The 13,464-nt window shown below is 38.4% G+C and overlaps 1 protein-coding gene across 1 annotated transcript in view; it reads left to right on the plus strand.

Moving 5' to 3' along the window:
- Positions 1-13,381, plus strand: part of b3gat1a (beta-1,3-glucuronyltransferase 1 (glucuronosyltransferase P) a) — a 166,541-nt gene extending 153,160 nt beyond the window's left edge. Inside the window, exons 10-14 of the mRNA XM_020926886.2 lie at positions 1,200-1,271; positions 1,349-1,860; positions 5,979-6,275; positions 8,460-8,566; positions 9,674-13,381. Coding sequence (XP_020782545.1) covers positions 1,200-1,271; positions 1,349-1,860; positions 5,979-6,275; positions 8,460-8,546 — 968 coding nt within the window. The 3' untranslated portion in view covers positions 8,547-8,566; positions 9,674-13,381. The remainder of the gene's footprint in view (positions 1-1,199; positions 1,272-1,348; positions 1,861-5,978; positions 6,276-8,459; positions 8,567-9,673) is intronic.
- Positions 13,382-13,464: the final 83 nt, after the last annotated feature.

Raw genomic sequence — 13,464 nt, forward strand, 5'->3', positions numbered from 1 at the left:
AACAGAAAGTAAAGCTCCAATATTGTCAGAGATTAAAGTAATATATGACCCAGTTTTGCTCATAGTTCTAGTCTGCTCCTTCTTCAAAGCTCCGTTTGAGTTTTTTGGCAGGCGTACTTGTCAGTGCTGGCAGACTCAGTGCAACATCTGGCCATCAACAGATTGAGTTAATCCACGAGCTGCACTGAAGTCCTTTGTATCATTGGAGCTGAAACTGAACATTGACAAAAGCTGTCATTAGCCATAGCACAATAGCGAGAAATGAACCGTGATTGTGATGTGAGTAATGCTATTGAACAATTAGTGAATATTAGTGTAAAATTGCCCTGGCCCCGGCACTTGCACTGGGGTCAAGGAGGGGCACTTCACCAGTTAGTGCAATTATTCAGGACCAGGTTTATAATGCAACAGAACGTCTTTCATAGTCTGCTATTCAAATTCATATAGTCAGTGATTTTATGAATATAAAATAGTTAAGTACAGCTTTTTTGTAATTTAAGCAATGTCAGCAAGCAAGATACTTTATCCACATTGTCTCCGACCTTTTTCCTCTGGTGAGCTACCTTTACAAAGTGAAAATGCCAGAGAGCTACTAGTTTTAGCGGTCACAAGAAACTGAGTATATATAAGAGCGTTTAGGCTTAAGTTAGTCATCAAAATTATTTACATTTTACAATGGTCATTAATAAAATTGTTGTTATTCAGCACAAATCTCGTGGTGAGCTTCTTAAAAGGGGGTGGAGAGGCACTGGCAGCTCCCGAGCTACAGCTTGGAGTCCCCTCTATCTCTATGAAAGATTTACTATAATGTGGTTAAGATTTACTTGCCAATTATGTTATAGCAACTGGTAAGAAAAAAAAGGGTTGTATGATTTTGTTTTTACATGTTTATATTATATTACATATAATAATACTTTATTTATTTATTTATTTTTTAAGTAAACTGTGGCTATTGGTTGAAACTAGTCCAGTAGAACAAAGCCAATGAGGACAAGGGAGTCTGTGGTGGAATCTGTGTCTTAAACCAATGCGTGTATTGTACATTGAAACATACATCGCCCACATTTTTATCACCAAACGTCAGCACCCAAACGCAACACTGGGGGACCTCTCCTCTTTCACCAGTGCTGTCTTGAGCGCTGTCTCTCTGTCCATCAGCTGTTATCCGCTCATGGCCTGCCTTGCCTTCACTTTTGCAGCCTGTCACCACCTAGTAAAAGAGATCTTTATCATACCAGAGAAGCTCGCAGTACGCCACCACCGGCTCTCAGGTACAAAGAAGTCACAAAGACCAGTTCAAGGTTAAGCTAATGCCTTACATGTCATTTCCTATCTCCCATATCTACAGATGACGGTGTGGAGGGCAAGAGGGACCCTGCCGGACTGGGTCAAGACTCCAAGGAATATTGTGCCTCGGATAAGGACATTGTAGAGGTGGTGCGGACAGAATACGTATACACAAGACCGCCACCGTGGTCCGATGTGCTACCTACCATTCATATCATCACCCCGACGTACAGCCGACCGGTGCAGAAGGCAGAGCTAACGCGGCTAGCTAACACTTTTCTCCATGTTCCCAACCTCCACTGGATTCTGGTGGAGGACTCCCAAAGGAGGACCCCTCTTGTTACAAGACTCCTCAGGGAGACCGGGTTGAATTACACCCATCTCAATGTGGAGACGCCCAGGAACTATAAGCTCAGGGGTGACACGCGAGATCCCAGAATCCCGCGGGGCACCATGCAGAGGAACCTGGCACTGCGCTGGTTAAGGGAGACCTTCAATGCAAACAGCAGCCAGGCGGGGATAGTGTACTTCGCAGATGATGACAATACATACAGTCTGGAGCTGTTCGAAGAGGTAAGAAGATTTTTATTTTTTTTTTTTTAAAGAGAGGCTATTACACTTCTATGGGGTATTAATTGCTAACATATAATATATTTAGATCACCATGTTACCTTTTATTGTTTTGAAATACTAAATTTGCAGAAAACAATGTATTAATATGTTTCACTTTCGTCAAAAGTCAAGCCCCCTTCAGAGCGCTATCACATTACAATTGGTGTATGTTCTGCTAATAAAACTACTGCAAATTGCATCAGGTTTGTAAAGCTGTAGTATATTGTTTTGTATCATGCTTTTGTACGGTGATGTAGGCTTATGGGTGGAGCATTGCACATAATTTTACAGTTATCTCTTTACGGAGGGTTCGAGCAGGGCTCAAAAGAGATCACTACATTACTGAAACATGCATGGATGGCATCTAAAACCTCTTCAGGCAAGTTTTTGATGAGGGCGCATGGTAGAAAGCTTCAAAAAGTCAAAAAGCAATATGACGATGATCATGATTTTTCTTAGTTTAATTTGGGTTTAAACTAATACATATTGCTTTCAAAGGTAATTTCCTGAATATACAGACTTTTAATAATTTCTATTTAACACAAGATATGCTCCAAATCACATTCTTTTACTGACAGATGATTGGCTGTAGAATTCTCAATTGTAAAGACCCAAGATTATCATTAATGATTAGAAATGACTATTACTAAAACTAAATTACTCTTGATCTCAGTTAAAATGTAATGAATTGCACTAAATGAATCCCTCTAAAGTGCATAGGTTGCCTATAAGATCAACTTAATCCAACCAATTAGGATAATAAACTGGAAGACAAATGAACTCATCTTGAAGATTGAACAATATAAATGAATACATCAAGTCACTGAGTCGGTTATGCTTTCAGCTATTGCATTTTAAATGCTCAATCAAATATAATTACTCTTAAATTGTTTTTGTGATGCAAGAGTTAATGTATTCTCTTAATTCTGTGTCACTGTAAAAAGATAATGGCATGTTCTTTTAGTACTTTTTGATTTAGCGCTGTTTTACTCCTGCTATGGCCAGTATGTATGCATTCACTGGGTTAATCATTATAATATGTAACACTTGTATAGCACTTTTTGTGACACACAAAGACTCTTCAAACAGATCAAGACAGACAAAACACAAATGAAAGAAACACATAAAAAAGGAGATAGTTATTTGAAGGCAGTTTAGGTTTTCAGGGCTTTTTTGAAGATGGTGAGTGCAGATGAGTCTCTGATGTGTTTGGGCTAGGGGATTGAGGGCAGGGTTGTTTTATTTAAAAAAAAACAAAAAAATTAAAAAACTCTCTGAAATAGGCACCATAGACTAAGGTTTTTTAATCCAGATTCTCTGTCAAACCAAACACTTGAAGAAGGGTGAAAGGATTAATCACATAGAGAGATCCAATTCCCAGCAAGGACAATAAAACTATCAGAACAGAATGGTATTTAAAGGACACATTAAGTGTTTTTTACTCAGATCTGACAAACAGTGCAGTTTACATTTTTATATGCACTGACATCAGTTTTCTATCTTGTACTGACAGTCAGCACATATCCATAAATCCACTGTCCTGGTGCATGAAGCATTTGTTTAAGACCTTAACAATCACACTGCAGTCGGAGATGTGAGGAGAGTAGTGGAGTGAAGTTTGGGCATGTAATGAGTCCATCTCAGGCCATCCATCTTGACACCAGCTGAATTACCTGAGTGGACACGCTCGGGGTGCTGTGCGCGTTAGCCTCCAGTCTTGTTAGCGCGGCAGACGTTGGCCAGAGTAAATGGAGCGACGGTATTGACGGGGCCTGTCATTACCTTTCTGTGGGAATCAGCCCGAGTGCCCAGTCTCCCCCCGGAGCCCTCCATCACTGCTGCAGCAATGTTTATGGGCTGGAGCTGTGACTGCAAATGAGAGCAATAGAGAAACCGAGAGGAGAGAGAGGAGAGAGTGTAAAAAGTGAAGAGAAAGAAGATAGAGAGAGCCAGACAGATGAGGAGAGGAGGACTTGGTAAGTAGAGATGAAGAGAGAGAAAGAAACAGGCAGGGGGGAGAGAGAGAGAGAGAGAGAGAGAGAGTAAGAGAGAGAAAGAGGAAGAAAGAGATTAAGAATTAAAAAGGAGAGAAACCATAATAATATAGGACCACAACAGTGTCTGTGTGTGTGAGATGCTACAGTCCTACATAATTGCTGTATCTCAGCTGAAAGGAAATTGAATAATGTTTTGTACCAATGGGTTTCAGAGTGATGAGAAATTAGCACAGTTGCCATAGCAATTAACAATTCAAAACAGAATATCTTTTGAATGATGAAAAGTGACTCAAAATAACACCTATAAACAGGAATCTGAAACTGTCAAATATAGGGCAATAATAGTGTTTATTAAGCAATGTTTTCAACTATATATTTTTGTCAGCAAGGAGGCATATATATATATATATATATATATATATATATATATATATATATATATATATATATATATATATAATCTATCTACCATGTTTTATCAAAAAACATGCCTGAAGAGGTGTTAGATGTCATTGATATATGTTTCAGTAATTTCTCTCTGGCCCTATTCACTACCTACACCTTACAGTTAGCTGTAAGATTCTGTACAAGGCTCCACCCCCAAGCCTGTGTCTTCCATCCTCCCACACGATTTCATAAAAAGCATGATACAAAACTGTATACAATAACTTGACAAACCTGATTTCTAGTTTCATTAACAGGATGTGCGCTGATTGTAATGTGATCATGCTCTGAAGGGGGAGTGACTTAGCACGAAAAACAAAGGTAGAGGGAACAGATGGTCAGAAATGAAAATTAAACTTATAAAACATGTTAAAACGTTGTTTTTGGATTTAAATTAGTTTTACCATGATTTTCACCTTTACCATTAAAAACAAACTAATTATTCAAAATATCAATTAAGCTGTGACATATTCATTTATTGAAATTATACAGTTGTAATTAATCAATCAGTCATTCAGTTTTGCAAAACAAGGACATTGTTGCTGTTTGGTCACATCACTTCTGAAGTTCATTTTAAACATACAGAATAGGATTTATTTTTGTAGGCTTTATACCAGAAGCTTATCTGGTCCAGTTTGTTCTGTATCTAGCTTTCTGGTGCAGTTGTTTTCTCTTAAGCCTAAAGCCCCAGATTCCCATAAGCCCTCTTTAAACTCCACTTCACTGCAGTGATCCCTAAAACTGACCACACAGCAACTCATTACATCACACTGCAGTCCAATACAACTGCTCCGGCTATGTTCTGCTCAAAGTATACACCGAATATTACATAGTGGTAGTGTCTCTCTCCACCTCTGATTGAATGACTCAGCCTCTTGTACTGTGGCCCTCCTTCTCTTCATTAGGAGCACACCTTTTATTACTGCTCCAGCGCTGGTTCAAACAGAGCACACATAAGAAACTGGAAAATGAAAAGGGCGGCAGGGCTGTTTGATGCCTCCAGATTAAAGGACTAGTATAATGTGAAAAGTAGAACGTACTGCCGTGAAGTACCATATTCACATCAGGGGCACTATGCCGGTATAGATACCTACAGTGCACTAATGGATCAGGTCCTTAAAACTTGCTTTAGTGTACGTACTTAGTAGTAGTAGTACTTTTTTGACAACTTTATAAGTATTTCTAATGTACGTTCTATCTTTCTAAAATGCATTAGGGAACTGAGAATATTCTCAAAAACCATTCCAACAAGAGAACCTCAGAGGAAAGTGGTAGTAGTAATCAATACTGAGGGGGGTATTGTCAAGTCTGTGAATGGTTCTGATTATTTTCATGTTTGCCAAGCCTCCGATCCACAAAGCACTGAACATGGGTCCATTACGTCACTTCATACTCAGATTTTAACAATAAAATCTCTGCACATATGTAGCTGCTCTTGGGCAGACTAGAGGATGTGGTTACCATATTCTACTTGTGGTCTAAATACACCATAAAAATCACATCAAAACACTCTTAGCAAAGGACTCAGCAGACCAAGCACTACTGACCACAAACTGAATACATGAACATTAACTATGCATATCCTACAGGTCGCTTAATTAAGATCCTGCTTAATTGTGTACTATATTCTTTCTGCAGATGAGATCCACTCGTAAAGTCTCAGTGTGGCCCGTAGCCTTTGTGGGCGGGCTGAGGTACGAGTCTCCCAAAGTGAACGCCGCAGGGAAAGTGTATGGCTGGAAGACCGTGTTCGACCCTCACCGACCCTTTGCAATTGACATGGCCGGCTTTGCCATCAACCTGCGCCTCATCCTGTTCAAGCCCCAGGCCTACTTCAAACTGAGGGGTGTGAAGGGGGGGTACCAGGAGAGCAGCCTACTGCGTGAGCTGGTCACGCTCAACGACCTGGAGCCCAAAGCAGCCAATTGCACTAAGGTAAATTGGCTTAATCATTTAAGACATGGTTAGTCCCATGTCTTAAAATGAATCAGTGATTCAGTGATGTTTTGGCACAATTTCAGAACAATATTCGCAAAATCCATGAGGAACAATTGTACACTTAGAGGTTGGAAATGTTGCCAAATAAAGAGACTTTCATACTTTTTTTTAATGCTAAAAGTAACACAGTGACAGCAGAAAACAAAACAAAAAAAAACAGCAGGTGAAAAAAATAAAAAATAAATAAAATGTGCTAAAGTGAGAAATCATTATTAGATAGTATAAGAAAAAATGCATTAGTATACATTATCTTGATCAGGATATCGGTTTATATTACTCTGAATATATTACTATATTTTGTGAAATTAAAGCCATTTCATTTGTTGCTAAAAAGTCTGCTTAAAAGTGGTAATGCCACCTGCACACATAGCACTGATGTTTTGTGGGTAGCTCGAGTAGCATCATTTTTCCATTTGTGCTCACTGCTCCAGCTGGGGTCTGGGTCATTGTTTGGGTCAGCTCTCTAAACCCCTCTATGGGCCAGGAGGAGTCAGGCAGCACTATCCACCGCACAGTGCATACACTTCACAAAGTCATACGAGACAGAGCCAGTGGACGACATTGGTCCAGCTTGTTCTCCTCCTGTTCCCCAAAGCTATTGAGCGTGCTAAATGAAAAGAGAGGATTCAAGATGCCGAATTGGAGTCGGGAGGTAGGGACATCACGCTGATTACAGATGAGCTCAAGGAGAGACACAAAGGCAAAAAAATGGATAGTCGTGTGCTGGCATCTCTTCTCCTTATAATCTGCCACTTCACATGCAAGCATGACTATTAACCTCCCCCCTTGCACCTGCGCAAAGTGGGAGTGGGCTCCTGGCACATTTCAAACACACGGGCCATGCATAATTCATGTTGGGCCGCCACGGTGAGATGAAAGGGAAGTGGCTTCTAACGGGGAACAGAGCAGAGCAAAATGAGCCTGACACCTTTTTTCCTCTCCTTCCTCTCTCATTCACCCCGCCATCATTTCACTGGTGTTTGTCCGGTCTCCAGAGCCAAATCAATCTCAAGTCTAAAGGCTCTCTGTAGAAGAACTGCACTGTCTCACTGATAGTGTAGAAAGCAGACAAGAGATGCACCGGAGAACAGGGAATGAGCCAGCTGTCACGAGTTGAGGTGAAGAAAAATACAAAAATGTGTTTTAAAATGTCCTTTTCAGTACATTGTTGTTTGTGTTGAAGTGGACTTCAAGTGATGTTTCATCTCTTATATGAGCTGAACTCCACATTTGGACTGAAAAAGCTGAATGAGTGCATCTCTAATTATGTTGAAAATCTAACTTTCCCTCTGGGCCTCACTCTTCGTGTTGAGCTTACCTATCTAATGCATATATACTGTAATCTTGTTAGACAAATTATGGTAGTTTTATTTTAACTTCAACTAAAACATGATATGTTTGAGAGTTGCATACACTGTTTACAGCGTTCTAGATGGCTGGTCCTTTCTGCAGAGTTTTGTATGTTTTCTCATGTCTGGATGGGTTTCCTCCAGGTACTATGGTTTTCCCCATCAATACACAAAATGTTTAAGAGGTAAAATCCTACACCTAAGGTAGCCTGGCCTAACCTAACCTGTGGTGCCCACTAGCAGGTTGTCCTAGCGACATTAAAATGGTGGATCAAATGCAGAGGAAAATGAAGTGTACGTTACCCTAACCTTAAATTCACAACAAATGATAATGAAGTGTATTGTGGTTATTTGAGCTGAAGCCCAATTTGTACATGGCCCTGTTTTCTTGAGTCACAAGTCTGCTGCCTCACCACTGCAGTAATTTGAGGATTCTAGGGTTATTTTAGGAGATGTCACGTTGCGTTGATTTAATTAGTAAATATGTTGCTTTTACCAGCGCCACACCTGAGGGCAGCCATTATCCTATAACCATGAGAGGAGCAGAGCCGTGCTGAGTGGACTGGATCATATTTGTAAGATAACACAGTGTTGTAGACCCTCTTCACTCCCTAATGCAGGTTTCACGCTCAAGTGGCTCTTTACACCGAGATGCTACAGGAAATACATGTTTTGAAGAACAGGGGGCCGAGTGGGAGCTAAAAGCAGCAAAATAAGAACAGCATGTTACTAATGTTCCTGCCTGCCTTTTCTGTGTGTGTTTTACCTCCAGATCCTCGTTTGGCACACACGAACCGAAAAGCCCGTCCTTGTAAACGAGGGGAAGAAAGGATTCACAGACCCCAATGTGGAGATCTGAACACGTCACAAGAATATAAGGTAAGTACAACAAACAACTGCAACAAAGGTGGGTTCTATGAGAGATGCCGCTGTTACTACTACTACTACTACTACTACTACTTCTACTACTACTGCTATCACATTCAGTAAATTAAAGGTGCACTATGTAACTTTTTTAGTGAGCGGCCCTACTTGTCATTACAATTAAACTTGTATTGTTTTTATAATTGTTTTTAAAGTTAAAAGAACATGCATTCATTTTGTACTGTGACTGGGGTCGTCCCTCTACAGATCTGATCCTGGCCAGGTGGTATCACCTGCTTGTTTACATGGAGAGAAATAAGCCATACTGTGGAACATTCCAGGCAAAGCAATAACATCTCCATGGAGATGGAGCAGGTGGCAGACTCTCCACTAGAAAAATTACATAGTGCATCTTTAGGAAATGTATTACTTGTTTGTATTGCATAAATACTGATTCTGCTGAAATGTTTTATGCAGTAAAGTCTTTTGTACAGAACCATATTTTCCAGTTAACAATGTTTTATTCCAAAATTATTTCAAAATGAGCTGACAAAGCATTCTTGTATCATCTATTTCAGACCTGGGTATTGTACAGTTCCCAAGCCACATACAGCCCTTCGGTTGATTCTGACTGGCCCGTTTAAGCTAATTTGGAATTGCAAAATAAACATATTTTATAATTTTAAAGACATACAATTAATATTATGCAGATCTGAGTTAAGCATTTTGGGCCGGCCCTCTACAATATTTTCTGTTTCCCATGTGGCCCCATGGAAATAAGAAGAAATAATTGCCCACCCCTGATCTATATTAACATACTTTTATCACCTTATAAATTTGTCACATTAATTATTATTGTTTATAAATAGATAGTAAGTAATGCCTCCCACAGTGTGTATTTTACTACAACAGTATTTAATGATGAGAGAAATAATGATGCATTAACCTGGTCCCTCTCAGGACGCAGGTGTTTGTCATTCCCACTATAATAATTCTTCATATTCGTTCCATTCACAATCACAGCTGCATGTGATTTTTAAATGTCAGCCATAAACAGCTTTAATGAACCTAAATGAACGCCTGATGGTTTTTCTGATTACATCTTAATCCTCTTTATCGCAGGTAGTTGGCCTTGGACCTGCAGAAGAGAGGAAAACCATCCCAGCCTCTTGATAAGTGCAACCAGCGTCTTAATGATTGGAGGACTTAAAAAACAGACATGACTGTGAATGGGAGATTTTCTTTTTCTGAATTTAAAAACTGTTTGAAAAAACAAAAAACAAAAAAAAACCTTTTAATTGCATCTTACTAAAGCACAGATTGGAAGATGGAGACCCACAACCTGGAAATCACTGGAATTAATGTTACAAAAAGACAGCACAAAAGAAGTATTTGAGAAGACATTCAATGTCCTGAAGAAAAGAAAACTAAAAACTGAAATTTCAAATTAATGTTTGGATCTGCACACTCCAGAGAACTGAGGACATAAAACAAAATGTTTCAGCAAAAAGGAAGGAATGTTTTTTTGATAAAATGTATTTAATTGGTTTGAGTGTTTTGCGGGCACTTGACTCTCTAGTTCAAATACTACTGACTACTTTTCTTGCATCCTTGGGTTTTTATCGCCATTGTTCATTTGAAGCTCATTGTTAGATTTCATTGCATTCAAGCCGCCCTTTCAAGTTCATAGACTGTTGCTCGAAAGTGAAACACATTTAAAAATACTGTTATATTGTCTCAGCACTTATCACGAATGTGGCAACATGTGTAAATAGTGAGTCAACTCAAGAACAATCAAAGGAACTAGTGGTGTAATTATTGTATTTACATGTTCAGAAGTAGCTAAAGTCCTCACAGCGATGCACAGGTTTAGCCAACAATGAGAGAGTAATATAGCACAGAAGCCCTTCACATTGTATGGTGATATAGAAGTTATGGCATTGTCACAAAACATTAAAAACAACATGGCAGCTTAGGTAACACTATAGTAGGTCTATGCACAGTAATATACACAGATCAGCCATATCATTATGACCACCTCTACATTATCAGCTATGTTCACTTTTTAAATGTACTTAAATAGTTATCTTAAAATTCACAAACATTGAAGCAGATTTGGTGCACAAACTTCTATAGAATCTTATGTCTTGAACTATTTGCAAATGGCAACAGTCATGCTTGGGTGATTGTCCAGATACATTTAGCGTAAACCAGGCCAAATTCAAAACATCTGCATTATGGCGTATTCTAAAATACACATCTTGACTGCCCTCCACCTCAAATAGAAATGTTATGACATAATGTTAAAAGAGCCTATAGAATGACGCAAATGACCCCTTTACTATGACAGCTGTTTGTTGGTGGGGTTTGTGAATAACACTTTGTCCATATGGTATAAATGGTGTAAGTGGGTCAGAGCCTCTTTAAGTCGAGATCTAGTCGCCAAAGAAACAGCGATAAACCAGACAAAGATGAAGCATGATTGGTGGTTCATTCCAACAAGGGATCTTATCATCTTAAATAGCTCATATACACAATCACAGTTGTGAAGGAACTGAATACATGTACCAAGAAAACATGTTCTGAACACTAATTTTGAGTACCTGTATTCCGGTAGAGTTACTTATTCGTTGGTGGTATTCAGAACAGTTACTCTTCAAAAATCAAAAGAATACTTGGCACTACTTGATCACACAATTTAGGCTTCAAACGCTGCTCTTGTGATGACTGCACGTGTAATTCCTCCTTCTCAGGTTAGTGATAGGAAATACATAACAAACCGTGAAACAAATATTAAGCTGTTTTTAATCCAATGTTGCATTCTTACACTATAATGTAAATGCAACTCGATGTAAAAGAATTCTAGCTATTCAGAATACTATACTCTGATTGGACCATGTAACGGAGTACTTTACAAAATACATTTTAATGCAGGTACTCAGTGCTAAATACATTTTCAAAGTATTCTTCACTGTACTGTGTATTTTAGTTTTTTGCAGTTAGAGCTGTATATCATGCAAAATGTTCATGGTCATAATGTAAGGCTGGTTTGTGCATAGCCACTGGAAACAAATGAATTAAAGTAGCTCTACATAATTACATTTACACTAAAATCTACACTGCAATAAGTTGAGGAACACTTACATATCATAATATTATTCACTATGAAAGTTTTGTTGCATGACCCCAGAAATATTGTACTTTTTACATCGTACACCTTGCTGCAACTTCATCCTATTGAAAAAGCACAATCGATGTCTTATTTTTGCAGACCATAACAGTAATACATTTTGTTCTACATTGTGGATTGAGGCCGATAAAACTCCCACGGTTGTGTTGTATCTATGTTTAGTTGTCTCGAAGGGAAGCAAGATTTCAGACAGATGTAGCCACAGCACTGCATATAGCTAACACTGTAACACAGATATCCTCTGCAGTTAATAGGATCTAGGCAAGTTGATATCTATCGTGCAATACACAGGGGTAGGGCTTATCTTACATTATAGCAAAGAAGCTGCAGAGAATACAAACATTTACCTTACGGTACGGTTGCCAAATTATGTGCCCACTTTTCCCCGAAATACTAGCACATAAAATATATTATAATTAAGTATGACCACAATTTAAAGAGCCTATATTATGCTATTTTCTGATCTATGTTATAATGTTGTTTCCTTATCAAAAACATACCCAGGTTGTGTTTTGTTTTATAACACACAAACCCTGTATTTAGGCTGATCCACCTTGTGATGTCATGTGGCAATACAGGAAGTGTTCCACTGTGTTTTAGGACTCTATACACCTTCACTGGAATTTTTTTTGATAATTTCAGCTTTAGAATTGCTTGCCTCTACTGAACAAAAGGTAAAACGGTAGATTTTAACTTGTAAACTATCACATTTTGAGCTTTGGAGATGTAGACAGACTAATAATAATACTCAAACGAAACAAAACACAACTCTAGGCATGTTTTTGATGCGATAACAACATTATAACATGGTTTAAAGTTTTCAAGAGTCAAGTTTGTGTAATATAGGACCTTAGACAGATTGGAGTCTACTGTCTGTCCCCTACTTTGACTAAACAGTTCAGTCAACTTATTTTAAGAATGTACTACAACTTGCCTCCCCTTATTTATTAAAAATCTCGTTTATTGTATTTATTTATTTATCAAACGTGGATGTGCAATTTAATCAAGTCTGTGTTTACTGGCAGCCCTCTGAAACAGCATGAGCAAATATAAACATTGCTTAATTTAGACTATGCCCAATGTAATTTTACAACAGGCAGGCTGTCAAGTGTCTTTGTCATACCACTGCTGTTGTCTATCTTTGCACAAACGTTAATGAATTGCTGCATTATAATTGGAGACATACTATTGATTAATTTAAAATGATTATGTATTCAAATCAGTTAAGAATTATACAAATAGTGAAAATTTGATAAATGTTATGATAAATTTGCTCATAGGCTTGTGTTCTGATAATAATATTGATCAATGTCTTATATTGTTTGGAGCTATGTATTAATGTGCATTGGCTTTGTTCCTGAATGAGAATATTGTGCACTTTTGTTGTGTTATAAAGCGACTGCCCACGTAATGTTAAAAATCGCTCTTGGCCAAACACTGAAGAATGCAGCTTTCACATCAGCAGGAAATACTTATATTCTGTGATCTATCTGTGTGGCATTTTAAATATAAAGGTGCGCTATGTAACTTTTCTGATAGAGGGTTCATCACCTGCTTGTTTCCATGGAGATCTTGGAGATTGCTTTGTCTGGGATGTTGCACAGTTTTGCATTAAACTTGTCAATCTTGCATTTATTAAATTACAGGTGTTTTTATTGCTCAAAAATACAATGGGGAAAAAACCAAAACAATCTAATTGTGAACGGGGCTGACCTATAACTTG

Source organism: Boleophthalmus pectinirostris, unplaced genomic scaffold (assembly GCF_026225935.1).
Source record: "Boleophthalmus pectinirostris isolate CB_2022bp ecotype Guang Dong unplaced genomic scaffold, ASM2622593v1 HiC_scaffold_9, whole genome shotgun sequence".
NCBI classification, from domain to species: Eukaryota; Metazoa; Chordata; class Actinopteri; order Gobiiformes; family Gobiidae; genus Boleophthalmus; species Boleophthalmus pectinirostris.